At 42.7% G+C, this 20000-nt stretch overlaps 1 protein-coding gene across 1 annotated transcript in view; it reads right to left on the bottom strand.

Annotated features, from left to right (window-relative positions):
* Window positions 1-20000, bottom strand: part of LOC117442923 (receptor-type tyrosine-protein phosphatase mu-like) — an 85198-nt gene that overhangs the window by 15502 nt on the left and 49696 nt on the right. Inside the window, exons 5-11 of the mRNA XM_034078876.1 lie at window positions 15720-15790; window positions 13487-13605; window positions 12405-12479; window positions 11749-11775; window positions 10103-10114; window positions 5940-6130; window positions 1443-1530 (exon numbers count right to left, since the gene is read on the bottom strand). Of these exons, the coding sequence (XP_033934767.1) occupies window positions 1443-1530; window positions 5940-6130; window positions 10103-10114; window positions 11749-11775; window positions 12405-12479; window positions 13487-13605; window positions 15720-15790 (583 nt within the window). The remainder of the gene's footprint in view (window positions 1-1442; window positions 1531-5939; window positions 6131-10102; window positions 10115-11748; window positions 11776-12404; window positions 12480-13486; window positions 13606-15719; window positions 15791-20000) is intronic.

Raw genomic sequence — 20000 nt, 5'->3', positions numbered from 1 at the left:
TGATTTACTGAGTGCTACATTTACACAGTTTCAGCTGGTACCTAATTGGTCTCCTGGTTGGTCAGCTGGTACCTAACTGGTTCTTCGCTGATTGGTCAGCTGGTATCTAATTGGTCTCTGGTTGGTCAGCTGGTACCTAATTGGTCTCCTGGTTGGTCAGCTGGTACCTAATGGTCAGCTGGTACCTTAATTGGTCTCTGGTTGGTCAGACTTGGTACCTAATTGGTCTCCTGGTTGGTCAGCTGGTACCTAATTGGTCTCCTGATTGGTCAGCTGGTACCTTAATGGTAGGTCAGCTGGTACCTAATTGGTCTCCTGATTGGTCAGCTGGTACCTAATTGGTCTCCTGGTTGGTCAGCTGGTATCTAATTGGTCTCCTGGTTGGTCAGCTGGTACCTAATTGGTCTCCTGATTGGTCAGCTGGTACCTAACTGGTCTCCTGGTTGGTCAGCTTGTACCTAATTGGTCTCCTGATTGGTCAGCTGGTACCTAATTGATCTCCTGGTTGGTCAGCTGGTATCTAATTGGTCTCCTGATTGGTCAGCTGGTACCTAATTGGTTTCCTGGTTGGTCAGCTGGTACCTAATTGGTCTCCTGGTTGGTCAGCTGGTACCTAATTGGTCTCCTGGTTGGTCAGCTGGTATCTAATTGGTCTCCTGGTTGGTCAGCTGGTACCTAATTGGTCTCCTGATTGGTCAGCTGGTACCTAACTGGTCTCCTGGTTGGTCAGCTTGTACCTAATTGGTCTCCTGATTGGTCAGCTGGTACCTAATTGATCTCCTGGTTGGTCAGCTGGTATCTAATTGGTCTCCTGATTGGTCAGCTGGTACCTAATTGGTTTCCTGGTTGGTCAGCTGGTACCTAATTGGTCTCCTGGTTGGTCAGCTGGTACCTAATTGGTTTCCTGGTTGGTCAGCTGGTACCTAATGGTCAGCTGGTACCTAATTGGTCTCCTGATTGGTCAGCTGGTACCTAATTGGTCTCCTGGTTGGTCAGCTGGTACCTAATTGGTCTCCTGGTTGGTCAGCTGGTACCTAATGGTCAGCTGGTACCTAATTGGTCTCCTGGTTGGTCAGCTGGTACCTAATTGGTCTCCTGGTTGGTCAGCTGGTACCTAATGGTCAGCTGGTACCTAATTGGTCTCCTGGTTGGTCAGCTGGTACCTAATTGGTCTCCTGGTTGGTCAGCTGGTACCTAATGGTCAGCTGGTACCTAATTGGTCTCCTGGTTGGTCAGCTGGTACCTAATTGGTCTCCTGGTTGGTCAGCTGGTACCTAATTGGTCTCCTGATTGGTCAGCTGGTACCTAATGGTCAGCTGGTACCTAATTGGTCTCCTGACTGGTCAGCTGGTACCTAATTGGTCTCCTGATTGGACAGCTGGTACCTGAGATTCAAACCCCTGACGCTGGTCTATATCTGAGTATCAGCGATTGGTACGTACAGGCGATGATGTTTCCGTAGCGGTTCTTCATGCGGTTTTCGTCCTTTTTGGCCGAATCCCAAGGAGCCGACTGGCCCTCGAAGAAACTCTGAAGTAGAAAAAAAGAAGACATTATTTTACAGCGAGTGATGAAACCGTGTGAAGGTCCATGAATTATGCAGCGGATCTCACAGGAAGTGCTCTGTGCTCGATTATTAAGTCCAATTATGAGAGCGGGGCTCAGAGAGAAGCGTCTAAACACAGAAAATATCTCCGTGCTGAGACGACACTTTTACCTCTGAAGAAACACAGGGATACTTCATATTTATATCACCGTCCGACCGGATCAACATATCGGGGTTTCTTTAGAGAACGTTTTGAAGTTTTCTGTCTTTTTGCAGCCGTTAAAATGGAAAGTGTTTCTGTATCGTCTTGATAAACAGTGGATCTCTTTATGTATCAGAACAGCTGAGTGTCATGAAGCAGCACACACACACACACACACACACACACACACACACACACACACACACACACACACACACACACACACACACACACACACACACACACACACACACACACACACACTCACTTTGATCCACGGCATATTTCCTGGGTCGCTCATTAAAACGCCTGCAGTGTGTGTGTGTGTGTGTGTGTGTGTGTGTGTGTGTGTGTGTGTGTGTGTGTGTGTGTGTGTGTGACAGCAGCAAGAGCTTCAAACATCCATCAAACTGAGAGGTGAGCTATGTCACACACACACACACACACACACAGACACACACACAGACAGACACACAGAAACACACACACACTCAGCTCTAAATGATTGACAGCAATGGACAAAAGGACTTTTTTTTCCTAAAGGACTTAAAGGAAGAAATGGACTCAACTGTGTGTGTGTGTGTGTGTGTGTGTGTGTGTGTGTGTGTGTGTGTGTGTGTGTGTGTGTGTGTGTATGTGTGTGTGTGTGTGTGTGTGTGTGTGTGTGTGTATGTGTGTGTGTGTGTGTGTGTGTGTGTGTGTGTGTGTGTGTGTGTGTGTGTGTGTGTGTATGTGTGTGTGTGTGCTAGCCGTTCCCTGAAACCACCAACAACCTCCATCGGTTGTTGTGAAGGTCATGTCTTCTAACCTCACTGTCTTCATTCGGTTTATCTTCTGCAGTGGATTATGTCTTAGATTATTAGTGTTTTTATTTATATTTATATTTGAAGAGAGATCATCTTTGAAGCTTTAGCTAACTCAGTGAGGAAAAGTGGTTCGTTTGGGCGATCGGACCACATTTCTTTGGGCTATTGTTGTTCTTTTATTTGGGTTGTTTTATGGTGTTACCCCGAAAGACAATAGGGATTGATTATTGGACAATGACTTACGTTACCATAACAACCATAAACATCCATTCCCCAGTCTCTCTTGGATCAATAGAGTTTCATACAAAAAAGTTAATTCAACACAAACTCTATTCATCCATCAGACAAGCAGCTTCTGGTGAAACACACATGCTATCTAATGCTAGCTCTATTAGCGACAGGAAGTGAAAACAGAAACACAGCGACCCTCCAGACTCCTTTTGAAAAAATTCAGAATTTCCCGGCAGTGTCGCGTCCTGCTGACGATTATCAGTTTGTTTGTTCTGCAGACGCACGCTAACCCGGAAGAGGTCTGGAGTTTTTAAGGAGTGCAGGTGAGCCTCTTGTATTAGCATTAATGCTACACTATATCTACAAATCACTTCCTGATTCTTTAAATATAATACATCTTCAGAGGAGCAGGAAGTTTTCTAGGTTTGTCAAAAGTTACCAGGTATTTCCCCTTAAAGACTCCTACGTAATGCTAATACAATCTGATGCTACGCTAACAGCGACAGTGCTAATGTTTGTTTTGGGCGTTAGCTAATCTCGTTAACAAAGAAACAGGATTGAAAAACCAAGAAGGCGTCTTACCTCGTTAAGCTGTCCAATCAGATTAATTAGTAAAGGAAGCATGGAGGGAGATAATGCTCGTTAAACATCTACGCTAACACCAGCAATCAGGCACAAAGACTTTACAGTTAGAAGACAAAGAATTTTACTTATTTCCATAAATTACTTAAAGAAACCCCGCTAATAAAATCATAGCACGGCATTAATATTCATGTGGCTCTAATCCTCTCCTATAGATATTAATAAGTGCTGCGCTTTAATAAAGAATGACTTTGAAGGATGAGCCGCTCGTTCCTCCACAAAGGTTATTAAACATTCATGTGATATAATAAAGACAAATAAGTGTAGTGATTACACGAACCAGGACAAACATTCAGATATTCCCAACACACGCGGCTCATCAGTGTGTTTCTGATCCGCCTCGTGTTTTATAACTCTAACAAGATAAAGGCTCCTCTTTATTCATGCTAATGCTACAACCCAGTCTCACGGCATGTCGTGTTATAGTCACGAATTGTATCTATTGATTCGTGTTCACCAACACACACACAGAACGATTTTAGAAGCAATGTATTTCTGTTGGTGGTATGTTTCGTGCCTGCACCGAATAATAACAGATTAGAAGAAAAAAAAGATTGAATGAATACAGATGTCAGTATTTTGAGGCTCTGAGCCATTTTTTTCCCTCACAGACGGCAAGAAAAGTCAGACATTATATGATTTAAGATAAAAGGGAAAGGGTTCGGTAAGATATTGAGTAAGAACATGTGTTTATGAACCCCACAGCTTCTGGTCTTCCACGACCCGACCGGACAGAAAGACGAGGTGCGGGCACGAAACATACTACCAACAGAAATACATTGCTTTTCAAATCGTTCTGTGTGACACGAAGAAAAGGGGAAAATCGTGTTGGTGAACACGAATCAATAGATTACATTAATTTCGTGACTATAACACGAAATGCCGTGAGACTGGGTTGAATGCTAGCTAACGTTTTACTTTTAAAACTGGCAATGGCATGATAACGGAGACGAAATGTACCGGAGTGCTGCTATTGATTCCGTCGGAGTCTATCCATAATATATTGAAATAGATATGATGTTATATATATATATATATATAGTTGTTTATCAAGTATGTCTACATGTTAGCATTTGATGATACTGTGATTTACCAATCAAGATCTACGGAACAAGACCAATTAGCATCCAAGTTATATATGTGTTTTGTGGCAATAAACAATGCCATGTGTTTAAAGAGGCTGTTGTTTACGTCCACTCCATTCATGCTAATGCTAATGCTAATGAACGTCCACTCCATTCATGCTAATGCTAATGAACGTCCACTCCATTCATGCTAATGCTAATGCTAATGAACGTCCACTCCATTCATGCTAATGCTAATGAACGTCCACTCCATTCATGCTAATGCGAATGAACGTCCACTCCATTCATGCTAATGCTAATGAACGTCCACTCCATTCATGCTAATGCTAATGAACGTCCACTCCATTCATGCTAATGCTAATGAAAGCTAGAGGTTTACGTTAAAAAAAACTCTCTAATTTAATATAAATGTTGTTCAACGAGATAATAAGTGTTCTAATTGTCTAGTTGTACAGTACGGTCTATCGTAGGACCAATTGTATTTACGATATATATATATATGTCTGTATACATATATATATATATATATATATACAGACAGACAGAAGAACTCCTCACCGCTAACTTTCTGCAAATGGAGGGAGTATGTGTGTGTGTAAGAGTGGTGTGTGTGTGTGTGTGTGTGTGTGTGTGTGTGTGTGTGTGTGTGTGTGTGTGTGTGTGTGTGTGTGTGTATGTGTGTGTGTGTGTGTGTGTATGGGTGTGTGTGTGTGTGTGTGTGTGTGTGTGTGTGTGTGTGTATGTGTGTGTATGTGTGTGTGTGCGTGTGTGTGTGTACTCAGTATATATAATGGATTAGCCCTGAGGGCAGCCCACAAGCAGACCTGAGCGCACACGCACACACACACACACACACACACAGCATTCCCTGTTTTGGCCCATTAGCTGGAGGGAAGATCTATAATGTATGTTCGTGAGTGTGTGTGTGTCTGTGTGTGTGTAGGTAAGTAACATCCATTAGTAAGTTTCTACTGATGAAAATGGTTAAACATGTGGAGCACACACACACGAACACACACACACACGCTGCTGCTGCTGCTGTTATTGAACATTATCAGTGTGTCTTCTCCTGCTGCTTCATGCTGTAACGATTCATTGATTAACTGATCATTCACAAGTGATGCACCAGTTTCTGTTTTCTGACATTTACAAAACAAAAAAATTGTGTTTTGTGTGTATTTATAATAATTATTGTTCGTTGAAAAAGTTGTATCCTGCGCTCTCATTGGCTAATCTTAATATATCTGATGTCGCTGGTTGTGATTGGTATCTATCAACATTTTTCAAAATTGTTGCTGTGTAAAAAAAAATGTTATATGGAGCCCGCGTATCTTTTATAGAATTGTATTATTATTATTTTGTATAGACTTTTCGGCAGATATTTCGTGTGAGTGTGTGTGTGTGTGTGTGCATGTGTGTGTGCTCACCTCGTACTCCTCTTTAAAGCCGTAGCCCTCGGCACACTTCATCTGAGTGATGTGCTGCAGGAGGTCAGCCACCCTGATGGCGGGGTGCAGCTGTCCCGTCTGATAGGGCAACGCCTCTCTCTCTGACTCTCGCTGCTTATAGTGCGACTGAACCAGGCTGCTGGTCTCACTGGTCATCGTGTGGCTGTCGTCTGCAGACAAGAGAACACAACAAGGACCAACGTCAAGTCCCAAGACAGGATCTTAGTGAGATCCTACAGTCATGTGCACATTTAAGACCCACGCTAAGGGGCAGGTTTTGACCAATAAGAGCAGAATCAGGTATAACAAGTCCCAGGTCAAGTCTCTAGTCAAGTCCCAGGTCAAGTCTCTAGTCAAGTCCCAGGTCAAGTCTCTATTCAAGTTCCAGGTAAGGATCAAAGTGCAAAACCAAGACTAACAAGTCCTTGGTAAAGTGCCAATCTAAGACCATCAAATCGTAGGTTAAGATTTAAGTCAAGACCAAAGTCAAGTCCCAGGTCAAGTCTCTAGTCAAGTCCCAGGTCAAGTCTCTAGTCAAGTCCCAGGTCAAGTCTCTAGTCAAGTCCCAGGTCAAGTCTCTATTCAAGTCCCAGGTCAAGTCTCTAGTCAAGTCCCAGGTCAAGTCTCTAGTCAAGTCCCAGGTCAAGTCTCTAGTCAAGTCCCAGGTCAAGTCTCTAGTCAAGTCCCAGGTCAAGTCTCTATTCAAGTCCCAGGTCAAGTCTCTAGTCAAGTCCCAGGTCAAGTCTCTAGTCAAGTCCCAGGTCAAGTCTCTAGTCAAGTCCCAGGTCAAGTCTCTATTCAAGTCCCAGGTCAAGTCTCTAGTCAAGTCCCAGGTCAAGTCTCTATTCAAGTCCCAGGTCAAGTCCCAGGTCAAGTCTCTAGTCAAGTCCCAGGTCAAGTCTCTATTCAAGTCCCAGGTCAAGTCTCTAGTCAAGTCCCAGGTCAAGTCTCTATTCAAGTCCCAGGTCAAGTCTCTAGTCAAGTCCCAGGTCAAGTCTCTAGTCAAGTCCCAGGTCAAGTCTCTAGTCAAGTCCCAGGTCAAGTCTCTAGTCAAGTCCCAGGTCAAGTCTCTAGTCAAGTCCCAGGTCAAGTCTCTATTCAAGTCCCAGGTCAAGTCCCAGGTCAAGTCTCTAGTCAAGTCCCAGGTCAAGTCTCTAGTCAAGTCCCAGGTCAAGTCCCTAGTCAAGTCCCAGGTCGAGTCTCTATTCAAGTCCCAGGTCAAGTCTCTAGTCAAGTCCCAGGTCAAGTCTCTATTCAAGTCCCAGGTCAAGTCCCAGGTCAAGTCTCTAGTCAAGTCCCAGGTCAAGTCTCTATTCAAGTCCCAGGTCAAGTCTCTAGTCAAGTCCCAGGTCAAGTCTCTATTCAAGTCCCAGGTCAAGTCTCTAGTCAAGTCCCAGGTCAAGTCTCTAGTCAAGTCCCAGGTCAAGTCTCTAGTCAAGTCCCAGGTCAAGTCTCTAGTCAAGTCCCAGGTCAAGTCTCTAGTCAAGTCCCAGGTCAAGTCTCTATTCAAGTCCCAGGTCAAGTCTCTAGTCAAGTCCCAGGTCAAGTCTCTAGTCAAGTCCCAGGTCAAGTCTCTATTCAAGTCCCAGGTCAAGTCTCTATTCAAGTCCCAGGTCAAGTCTCTAGTCAAGTCCCAGGTCAAGTCTCTATTCAAGTCCCAGGTCAAGTCTCTAGTCAAGTCCCAGGTCAAGTCTCTATTCAAGTCCCAGGTCAAGTCTCTAGTCAAGTCCCAGGTCAAGTCTCTAGTCAAGTCCCAGGTCAAGTCTCTATTCAAGTCCCAGGTCAAGTCTCTAGTCAAGTCCCAAGTCAAGTCTCTATTCAAGTCCCAGGTCAAGTCTCTATTCAAGTCCCAGGTCAAGTCTCTAGTCAAGTCCCAGGTCAAGTCTCTATTCAAGTCCCAGGTCAAGTCTCTAGTCAAGTCCCAGGTCAAGTCTCTATTCAAGTCCCAGGTCAAGTCTCTAGTCAAGTCCCAGGTCAAGTCTCTATTCAAGTCCCAGGTCAAGTCTCTAGTCAAGTCCCAAGTCAAGTCTCTATTCAAGTCCCAGGTCAAGTCTCTAGTCAAGTCCCAGGTCAAGTCTCTATTCAAGTCCCAGGTCAAGTCTCTAGTCAAGTCCCAGGTCAAGTCTCTATTCAAGTCCCAGGTCAAGTCTCTAGTCAAGTCCCAGGTCAAGTCTCTATTCAAGTCCCAGGTCAAGTCTCTAGTCAAGTCCCAGGTCAAGTCTCTATTCAAGTCCCAGGTCAAGTCTCTAGTCAAGTCTCTATTCAAGTCCCAGGTCAAGTCTCTATTCAAGTCCCAGGTCAAGTCTCTATTCAAGTCCCAGGTCAAGTCTCTAGTCAAGTCCCAGGTCAAGTCTCTATTCAAGTCCCAGGTCAAGTCTCTATTCAAGTCCCAGGTCAAGTCTCTAGTCAAGTCCCAGGTCAAGTCTCTAGTCAAGTCCCAGGTCAAGTCTCTATTCAAGTCCCAGGTCAAGTCTCTATTCAAGTCCCAGGTCAAGTCTCTAGTCAAGTCCCAGGTCAAGTCTCTAGTCAAGTCCCAGGTCAAGTCTCTAGTCAAGTCCCAGGTCAAGTCTCTATTCAAGTCCCAGGTCAAGTCTCTAGTCAAGTCCCAGGTCAAGTCTCTAGTCAAGTCCCAGGTAAGGATCAAAGTGCAAAACCAAGTCCTTGGTTAGGATTTGAGTCAAGACTGTTTGAGGGCCTACAAGTCCCAAGTCATGTGCACATTTAAGAGCCACGTTATAAGAACCAAAAGCAGGTCCGAAATCAGTATTAACAAGTCCCAATTCAAGACGCTACGAGTCCCAAGTCATGTGGAAATGTAAGAGCCACGCTAAGGGCCAGGTAAGTAAGATAAGAAGAGGGAGGTCACTGAGGATGTAGTCTGTGCACAGGTAACAGGAACAGAGAAAATATATGCAGGGATGACGCGTGACGGATGGCATGGAAAATATTAAACAATAATAATAATGATAAATAAATAAAAATCAAGATAAACTATTTTATTGTTGTGATAAACATTATATTATAAACATGATGTGATGCACGGATGAGAAGTGACGGATGGCAGACTCACTCTCAGGTTGGACAACAATCAAGCCCCGAAATACATAAAATAAACAGGTTAATAACCAAAAAGAGAGAAAATAATAACAAACTAAAATGGGGAAAATATATATAAATAATAATAATCAAAAATAAAATTTAAAATAGAAAACAATAATTTCATATTTATTTTAAATTCAAAATTAAAACAAAGTCCATTCATTAAAAAGGGAAATATATAGAAATAATAATGATAAATAAAAAATAACAATAAGTAGAAATCAACAAGTAAATTATAGTATAAAGATTATTTGGTCCACAACACAGACATGTGACACGTGACGTCCAATCACATGACGGGAGGGAGGATGGTGATTGGCTCTGCTTTCTTTCCACACTGCTGCAGAAACTAAAGGACAGAAATCAATAAAACAAAAAGGAGCTTGTGTCTGAAAGTCGACGGTCTTTAAAAGTCCAAATATATTCACTTTAATTTGAGTTAAACGAGTGAGAAACAGCAAATCTCCAGATAACAGACGGAAAATGGCTTTAACGGTTATTGAGATATATGGCGATTGTTTTTCTATAATTGCAGTTCTAGTGTTAGTACTGGTCCGGACCCGTACAGCCAGGTACTGGTCTTGTTGCGGTCCAGGGTCTTGTTGCTGCAGTGTGGAAAGAGCAGAGTTCAGAGTCCGGGAACAAAACAAACCTCTGAAACACGACCAGGACTCTGACCAACATGTTTAACATCACTTCCTCTACTCTGTCTCTCTCTGCTCTTATTGGCTAGCCTGGGGCTGACTGACCAATCAGAAGCTCTCTATCCCAAACAGCCCAACCAATCATGGAGGAGATGTGATGGAGATGGAGGTGGAGGCAGTGGATTGTGATTGGACGGCGGAGAACGACCACAACAACGAAAAAAAACAATCAGAAAGAGAGAGAGGTGGGCGGGGCTGACACCTGATTGGTCGGAGGTGAAATGGTGGGAGGTGATTGGGTGTGAATGAGGCTAACTGATGACATCACAGCGGGGGTTCATGCGCAGTGGTGACCCCCCCAACATGAGCCCCCCCTTAGCCCCAAATTTAGCAACTTACCATTAATGGGCACTTTACACAGAGAAAGATAGAAGAAGAAGAGAGAGGAGACAGGGTTTAAGCAACAACTTTAGCTTTAGCCTGGGCTACACACAGCTAGCATGAATCAAACAGGAAGTAGCTCCTAGCACTGCTCTATTTGAACAGCTGGTGGCTAAGCTAACCTGGCTAACTGTACCCTAGCCTGTAGGACTCGTAGCCTCGGCTAGCATCCCTTAGCTCGCCTGAGGAGAGAGGAGAAACAGGAAGTTTTGCGACAGTTTGATTTTCCCCGCCTTCGACTTGTACGTTAAACTAGCCTAGCTGCACATTTAGGCTAACGGTTAGCTTCCGAGTTTAGCCTAAATTGGAAGGAGACTGCGAATACGACTGAATCCCCCAAAATAATCCGACTGCCCATTCGTCTGACTGCCCATTTTCCTCAAAAATAAACGTATTGAAAGACTGAAACATGTTCCGGAAACCCGTTGATAATGTTCCTCAATCATGTGGAAACTTTAAAAAATAACGTTATTGAGACTTCACTAAACACTAGAGGATGTTTACGACTAAATATTTCCAAAGAAATTGTGAAAAGTCTGGTCAAAAGGTTGTAAAACCCCTTCGTGAAATTTCTAATAATGTTTCCGGGTAGTCGCACAAATGGGCAGTCGGACAAGCGGTACATTCTTAGTATTATTGGTGTTTTTGGGTCATCAATATTTGTATAACATGTCTGTATACTGATTATAAATGGAGACGGAGATGTATTGGTTTGTTAGGAAGTTAAAGAAGATTGCATATTTGAGTTTTTTTAACACGAAACGAAGTGCGTAGCGAGAAAAACGCAACGAATCCTGCTGTTTAACGGACAAAAAACGATATATAGATATATAGAAAAATTGGCCTTAGCGTGCTTTGTTGTGGTTTTAAATCGGGTATTTTATTAAATATACTAAGAAGAGGATTGGTAGACTCTTCTAAAGTATTTCCAAGGTACATTATTACGGGAAACCTGACCTACTAACTACTTAATATGCTAAATGCTGCCGGTCACAGATATACTGAATGGACCACGGAGGCTAGTTAGCTTAGCATGCTATCTTGATTTTCTATTGATGGTTTTTATTTGTTTTGTAATGTGTAGTCCTCCCCCACAGTCCAGTGTTGTGTCCATGCAGAGGTCAGAGGTCGGAGGTCACACACAGACGTGACGTCAACACGACACGCAGGAATGTTGTGAAGCGGGGATGGAGTGAAGCCCACCGTCGTTTTTTCAAAATCAAACAACAAACAAGCCCCGAAATAAACAGGTTAATAACCAAAGAGAAAACAAAACATAAAAAAGGACAAATTAGTTTAATAATCATAATAAAATTAATAAATAAAGAAATAGACTAATTTAATATCAAATTTAAATAAAAAAAACGAATCATTAATAAATTAAAAAGGGGAAAATATATAATAATAATAATAAATAAAATAAAAGCAAGCAGGGATGGATGGAAGCCAAATATCACTCTCTCTCTCTTTCTCATTCTCTCCATCCTCTCACCTGTCTGTCTCTCCTCACCTGTCTCTCTCTCCTCACCTGTCTGTCTGTCTACTTCCTGTCTGTCTACCTGAGCAGGCTGTTAAGAGAAAAGGAAAAGGAAAAAGTGTCTCACCCAGGATGGCCGTCGGCACGAAGGGATCTGCCGTCAGGACGAAGCAGCGGAGAGACAGACAGGTGAAGAGAGAGAGAGAGAGACAGGTGAAGAGAGCGAGAGACATATAGATAGAGAGACAGGTAAAGAGAGAGAGAGATACAGGTGAAGAGAGAGAGAGACAGGTAAAGAGAGAGAGAGAGAGAGAGACAGGTAAAGAGAGACAGAGAGGTGAAGAGAGAGAGAGGTGAAGAGAGAGAGAGAGAGACAGGTGAAGAGTGAGAGAGGCAGACAGGTGAAGAGAGAGAGACAGACAGGTGAATAGAGAGAGAGAGAGACAGACAGACAGACAGGTAAAGAGAGAGAGACAGGTGAAGAGAGAGAGGCAGGTGAATAGAGAGAGAGATAGAGACAGACAGACAGACAGGTAAAGAGGTAAAGAGAGAGAGAGAGAGAGAGAGACAGACAGACAGGTAAAGAGAGAGAGAGAGAGAGAGAGAGAGAGAGAGGTGAAGAGAGAGAGAGGCAGACAGGTAGGACAAAAGGAAAAAGAAAGCAAGAAGGAAAGTCAGCTTTTCTGCTCCCTACAGACAGTTTGGTGTGTGTGTGTGTGTGTGTGTGTGTGTGTGTGTGTGTGTGTGTGTGTGTGTGTGTGTGTGTGTGTGTGTGTGTGTTACCTGGGTAGTATGAGTTGGGCACGGTGGTGCTGATGGTGTTTGTCTTCAGGGTGAAGGAGGACGGAGAGGACACAGCTGGACAAAGAGACAAGAAATGTGTAAAAAATAGCAGAAGAATATTTAATATTTCCTGAAAAATTGGTAAAAAACCTTTTAAATGTATTTATTTCCGACACGTGATGCATTCAAGGACTCTCTGAAAGTCAGAAATCCCAGTTGTGACAAACGGAATTCATGTTTTTGATTCCTGTGAGCAGAGAGATGGAATAAAGAGCATATTGAAGCAGGATAAATCAGAGCGTCTTAAAGGGGGGGGTCAGCCTGAGGGAAGGTCGACTGCCCCCTCCTCCTCCTCCCCCCTTCTCCCCCTTCTCCCCCCCTCCCCCGGTGACAGCATCCGTCACTCCATGATAAAACATTTGGTCATATCACCGGCAGTCACTGTGTGTGAGATTATTCTCTGAGAGGCTCTAAGGAAATATTAAAGATGACTAAAGAGTGACGGACAGCAGGAGGAGGAAGAGGAGGAAGAGGAGGAAGAGGAGGACTATTTCTCTAAATATATCCCAAACATGCAGACTTCTCTCTGTGAATATTAACATTGTCTTTTTATATATTCAGATTTTCAATTTATGGCAAAATCTTGCAACATTTCTCAGGATTTTTTTGTTTTCGAATGTCGAATTCAACCTGAAAATAAGCGGAATACGGCCCATTTAATTGTCTTTATGTTAAGTTAGTTCCTGCTTTAATTGTCTTATTTATTTTACTTTATTATCGCTGTATCTCACATTTGTTAATTCTCCTATTTTTTCCTTTTATCAACTTTGTTTTTCTGTCTTTTATTTGAAGCTTTCCTGTCTCTACTCTCTATCTCTCGATCTCACCCTATGTGTTATCTCTGTAAATGAAACACCATGACCTGGGTGTGTGTGTGTGTGTGTGTGTGTGTGTGTGTGTGTGTGTGTGTGTGTGTGTGTGTGTGTGTGTGTGTGTGTGTGTGTGTGTGTGTGTGTGTGTGTGTGTGTGTGTGTGTGTGTGTGTGTGTGTGTGTGTGTGTGTGTGTGTGTGTGTGTACTCACTGCGTCCGTTCAGAGTGTGTGTGTGTGTGTCCACCATGGTTGTGCATTGGGAGCTGTTGACCATCAGGGTCATTTCCTGTCTGGAGCTCAGAGTTTCCTTCCTCTTCTTCGCCAGCTTCCTGCAGACACAAACAAAACAGACCGTTTTTTTAAATAACCTAATAGTCGTTAAGATTAAATGTTTCCAGGGTTAGACTGTGGACCCTGAACGCATCATCAAAAGGAGACGTTCAATTAAACTGCATTACAAAAAGAAATAGTGAAAATGTAAGTTGGTATGCGATGTTTACAACCTCCTGTTTATTGGTTTTAAGGTGGTATTTCATAAATGTAAACAATGTATGTGTCTGTTAAGGTGGTATGGGTGGGTTATTGTTACCTGTTTAATCTGTTTAAGGTGGAATTAGTGACTGTTAAGGTGGTATGAGCAGAAAAATAAGTCTTCTTAGTATTAAACGTGTCTCTTAAGGTAGTATGATTGCATTATAATACATACTGTATTTCTCAGTTAAGGTGGTAGGTATTGTTACTTAAACGCTTTAAGGTGAAATCTTTCTAAAGGTGGTGTGAGCAGATTTAATATGTATTTTGTAAGTAAGCGTGGAAAGATTACAATTTTAGAGGGTTACTTTGTGTGCGTAAATCTAATATAATAGGGCTGTTGGTGGTCTTTCCTCGCAGTTAAGGTGGAATAAGAAGACTATGATATGTTTTTGTATTTCTTAAGTCGGTATAATTGGCATTTGTTGTACCGGTTTAATCTGTTTAAGGTGGAATTGGTCTCTGTTAAGGTGGTATGAGGAGATATAAGAACTATTACTTAGTTAAGGTGGAACGTTCATGATTTAAGAGGGTTTATTTATTACTCTAAATCACACACACAAAGCTATTCATTATTTTAAGGTGGTATTAGCACGTTGTATATATTTCGTGGCACTTAAGGTGGAATAACTGCAGTTATAAAGACTGTATGTCTCAATTAAGGTGGTTTGTTGTTGACGGTTAACATGGTATTGTCAGTAATTTCGGAGTTAAAGGTGTGTACGTGAGGATTTTAAGGTGGCGTCGCTCATTAAAAAAGATTAAGGTGTTCGAGGGGGGTGTAATTAAATTACACATTCAGATGTTAAGGTGGTATGACTGCTGGAGTTCCCTTAATGAGCTGAAACTAAACTGCGGACTGTGAGCGTTTTACTTTAATTACAGTCGTAAATTTCAAAATTAGTGCTGCTTATTAAATATAAAAGCCATATAACATCTCTCACACACACACACACACACACACACACACACACACACACACAGTATCTCCTAATGAAAACAAGACATTTAAAGACTTGTACCGCAGGAAATTAATCCAAAAATATAATCAGATTTATTGATAATAAATATAATTGTTAGTTTCAGACGAAGAACAATTAATCTCGTCTTTTTTTACACACTCTTGAGACGGATTCAATAACGTCTTTTGATACGTCTATGGTTTTCTGTCTATATATTTATTTATGTTTCTTACTTCCTGTCTTTTGTCCGTTTATTTCTTGTATAACCGCTGCAGAGGAAGAAAAAACATCTTTAAAACACAAACAACGTCTTTTTATCCTCTCATCTGTCCATTTACCTTCATCTCACACACACACACACACACACACACACACACACACACACACACACACACACACACACACACACACACACACACACACACACACACACACACACACACACACACACACACGGGGACACACAGAGAAAAACACTTTGTCCGTTTTTAAAAGCCCGATTTATGTTCTCTCTTTCTATTCCGAGTCTGTGAATAAAAAAAACATCCATTTGTCCGATTGCTCACAAACACACACACACACACACACACACACACACACACACACACACACACACACACACACACACACACACACACACACACACACACACACACACACACACTCACACACACACACACACACACACACTCACACACACACACTCACACAGTGCAAAGTTTAACCCTGACCTGAAAATGGAAAAGGAAAAAAAACACTGATATATAAATAAATATTAAAAAGGCTTTCAAACAGAAAAGTAAGACATCAGTGTGTGTGTGTGTGTGTGTGTGTGTGTGTGTGTGTGTGTGTGTGTGTGTGTGTGTGTGTGTGTGTGCGTGCGTGCCCGAGGCAAGGCATGCCCTCCTCCCCCTCATGTCTCTCTTTTCTTCTTCTGTGGTTCAGCAGACCTGCAGCGTTTCTGATTCAGACCTGACACAAACACATTCAGCCCGGTGAAATCTTTCAGACGTTTCTCCATCTGGAAATCATAATGAAACCCGCAGAGAGGAGACGACGGAGAGGAGACGCTAAACACGAACAACGAGACGGAAAACAACTAAGTCATGTTTGAAAAGATTAAGAATAAGAAGGTAAACAACAATAAAAAAGACACGCAATGAGCAAAACAGCAAGAAGTCCAAAAACTAGACGAAAACAACAACAAATATCTGGTGAAAAGTGTCTGCGAGGATTCATCGAACAAGAAATCATCAAAAAATATAAAAATCACGTAAAACAAAAACGCGTAAAACCGATAGAGACAAAACAGCAACACCCAAACCGAAAAATAAGCGAAACTACAAAAAGCTCCAAAACGAGATGGACAATAACCAAGACAACAAAAAATAACCTGTAGTGGAAATGTTTATTATATCCTTATATGCTTCTCAAACCATTGTAAAACACCTATATCATTTCCTGAGATGTGCTGTTTTCTTCTCATACTCCACTGTGGGTTTATTCCCAAGCGCTTCAAGGCCACAGAGCTGATTGGCTACTGGGTTGAGACTAGTTTGAGACAGGTTGAGACTAGGTTGAGACAGGTTGAGACAGCTTGAGACTAGGTTGAGACAGGTTGAGACAGGTTGAGACTGGTTGAGACAGGTTGAGACAGGTTGAGACTAGGTTGAGACAGGTTGAGACAGGTTGAGACAGGTTGAGACAGGTTGAGACTAGGTTGAGACAGGTTGAGACAGGTTGAGACTAGGTTGAGACAGGTTGAGACAGGTTGAGACAGGTTGAGACTGGTTGAGACTAGGTTGAGACAGGTTGAGACTGGTTGAGACAGGTTGAGACAGGTTGAGACTAGGTTGAGACAGGTTGAGACAGGTTGAGACAGGTTGAGACTAGGTTGAGACAGGTTGAGACTAGGTTGAGACAAGTTGAGACAGGTTGAGACAGGTTGAGACAGGTTGAGACAGGTTGAGACTGGTTGAGACTGGTTGAGACAGGTTGAGACTAGGTTGAGACAGGTTGAGACAGGTTGAGACTGGTTGAGACAGGTTGAGACAGGTTGAGACTGGTTGAGACAGGTTGAGACTAGGTTGAGACAGGTTGAGACAGGTTGAGACTAGGTTGAGACAGGTTGAGACTAGGTTGAGACAGGTTGAGACTAGGTTGAGACAGGTTGAGACTAGGTTGAGACAGGTTGAGACAGGTTGAGACAGGTTGAGACTAGGTTGAGACAGGTTGAGACTAGGTTGAGACAAGTTGAGACAGGTTGAGACAGGTTGAGACAGGTTGAGACAGGTTGAGACAGGTTGAGACTAGGTTGAGACAGGTTGAGACAGGTTGAGACTAGGTTGAGACTAGGTTGAGACAGGTTGAGACTAGGTTGAGACTAGGTTGAGACAGGTTGAGACAGGTTGAGACAGGTTGAGACAGGTTGAGACAGGTTGAGACAGGTTGAGACAGGTTGAGACAACGCAAAGCAACAAACGGAGAACAACTAAGTCATGGTTTGAAAACATTTGTAAAAACAGGCGCAAAATTACAAAATGTCCACGAAGAAACTCGAAAAAATACAACAACGAAAGACAGCGAAGGCAAAACAGCCGATAAAATCACGTGGAATAAAACTGGTCACACAAGATACCCAAAAAAGTAGAACTACCAAAAGGTGCAAAATGTCCACAAAGACATGAAAGAAGTCCAAAAACGAGACAAAAAAGATATGGTGAAAAAAATAAGAAAAAAGTGCAAAACTAGAAAGAGATTGTTTACAAGAAATCATCAAAAACTACAAAAACGCGTAAAACCGAAAGACCCAAACTAAAAATTCGCTAAACTACAAAAAACCGCAATAAAAATGTAAACAAAAAAAAGAAAGAGTTTAACGTCCACGAAGGAACACAACACCGGAACACCTCCGACAACAACTACGTCATGGGATCAACAAAAACTAAAAGCGCAACATTACAGGGTTAGGAAGAAACTCGGAAAAATAAAGCAACGAAAGACAACGAAGGCAAAACAGCCGATATAAAACACGTGGAATAAAACGAGGTCCTCAAAAAGACACCCAAAAGGTAGAACTACCAAACCTCTGCAGTCACGTCCCCCCGTCCCCCGTCCCCCCGACTAACGAACACCTGAGAACGCGCTCCAGCTCCGCAGGGCGAGGCGAGCACGATTCTCTAAGCAAAATACAAATATCAAAGTTTCCTCTGAGTCTTTCATCGCCTCGAACTGTGGTTGTTTGTGTCTCTGTTCTGCAGAGCTGACACCTCTGACTCCAATCAGCTGTTCTGACCTCTGACACACACACACACACACACACACACACACACACACACACACACACACACACACACACCGTTAGTGAATGAAGGGCAGCAGGTAACCTCCGTCATTAAATACTGCAGCAAAACATCTATTATATGTTTTCATATCTCAGTTCAAAGGAGACCCGTGTGTGTGTGTGTGTGTGTGTGTGTGTGTGTGTGTGTGTGTGTGTGTGTGTGTGTGTGTGTGTGTGTGTGTGTGTGTGTGTGTGTGTGTGTGTGTGTGTGTGTGTGTGTGTGTGTGTGTGTGTCATGACATCATAAGTGAGGTGTCGGGGTTGGATTGATTTAGCAACACTTAACATGAACACTCACACACACACACACACACACACACACACACACACACACACACACACACAGATGCATGTCAAGGCTAATCTATGCTAATCTAATGAGCGACAGGACAATGCTGTTAGCGATAATGGATGTCAGAGTGTGTGTGTGTGTGTGTGTGTGTGTGTGTGTGTGTGTGTGTGTGTGTGTGTGTGTGTGTGTGTGTGTGTGTGTGTGTGTCTCCTTGTAACGATCATTTGATCAGACAGGTTTATTACAGCCAGCTAATTCTATTAACCCCGCTCCACTACACACACACACGCACACACACACACACACACACACACACACACACACACACACACACCGCTGTATATCAGGATCATAAACCTGACCGCGTCTCCATGTTATTCTGCCCGTGGGAATATAATCACTCATCAGGTTCTTTTAAAATATGTTTTGAAATTAAAAGGATTTTTTCTGAATTATTTCCTTGTAAAGTTGTAATTTTAATCCGATCATTTCAGTTTCTCTTATCTTTATGATTTATTACGCACAGTATTTACGTGTATTATCTTTTGAGCGAGGTTTATTTGTATTTTATGCTTTTTAATGACTGTTTTAAATCTAATTTCTACATCTTCATGCTCTTTTATTAGTCGTAAAGCACTTTATATTGTCTTGTGTTGAAAGGTGCTTTATCAAAAAACTAATTTCTATATATATATTTTATATATTTTCTCAAGACCCTACCCTAATAAAGCAAAGAGACTTTATAAGGTACACCTGTCAAATAAATACAAACTAAAGCAAGTTTTTTGAGTATGCATTTATGTTTTCTCATATATGATCGCTTAAGGACAATACACACACACACACACACACACACACACACACGCACACACACACACACGTTGACCTGAGGAGGCGGCGATGCACTTCCTGTCTCCTGAGGAGGCGTCGGATGCACATACCTGCAGGTTTCTCTGCTCCGTCTCTACTTATCGATCAAAGACCGAGTTTCTCTATTTTTACTTTCAGAGTTTCAACAGGAAGCAGAACACTCGGTGCTGAACCAATGAGAAAGAGGCACCTGGAGGCGTGTTGGAGTGGGGTCAAGGGAACTAAAACTCTTCCTCCAGAAACAGAGCAGCTAACGGTGTTAGCCGCCTGAAGCTAAACGCGCTGCAGTGAAGTCAAACCGAAGAGGGACGAGTTCTGAAAACTCAAACTGATCACAGAGAAACATTCCAGGCATCACATCAATGTGTGGTGAGGGTCAGTGGAGGGATGCAGGGTCAGGGGTCAGGGGTCAGGGGTCAGGGGTCAGCAAATAACGCTGTCAGGGAGAAGACCTTCAGGAAACTACCGCTTAAGAGTCAGGGGTTCAAAGGTAAGGGATCAAAGGTTTAAGGGTCAGGGATCAAAGGGAAAGGGGGACAGGACACACTGGCTGATGTTAGGTGCATGTTAAGGGATCATAGGTTAAGGGGTTAACGGTCAGTGATTAAGGGATCAGGGGTTAAGGGTCAGAGGTTAAGGGTCAGGTGTTAGGTGCAGGTTAATGGTCAGGGGTTAAGGGGTTAAGGGTCAGAGGTTAAGGGTCAGGTGTTAGATGTTAGGTGAGTG

This window comes from Pseudochaenichthys georgianus, unplaced genomic scaffold (assembly GCF_902827115.2).
Source record: "Pseudochaenichthys georgianus unplaced genomic scaffold, fPseGeo1.2 scaffold_505_arrow_ctg1, whole genome shotgun sequence".
Lineage (NCBI taxonomy): Eukaryota > Metazoa > Chordata > Actinopteri > Perciformes > Channichthyidae > Pseudochaenichthys > Pseudochaenichthys georgianus.
The sequence above is the reverse complement of the archived record's forward strand: the minus strand, read 5'-3'. Positions and strand labels throughout refer to the sequence as shown.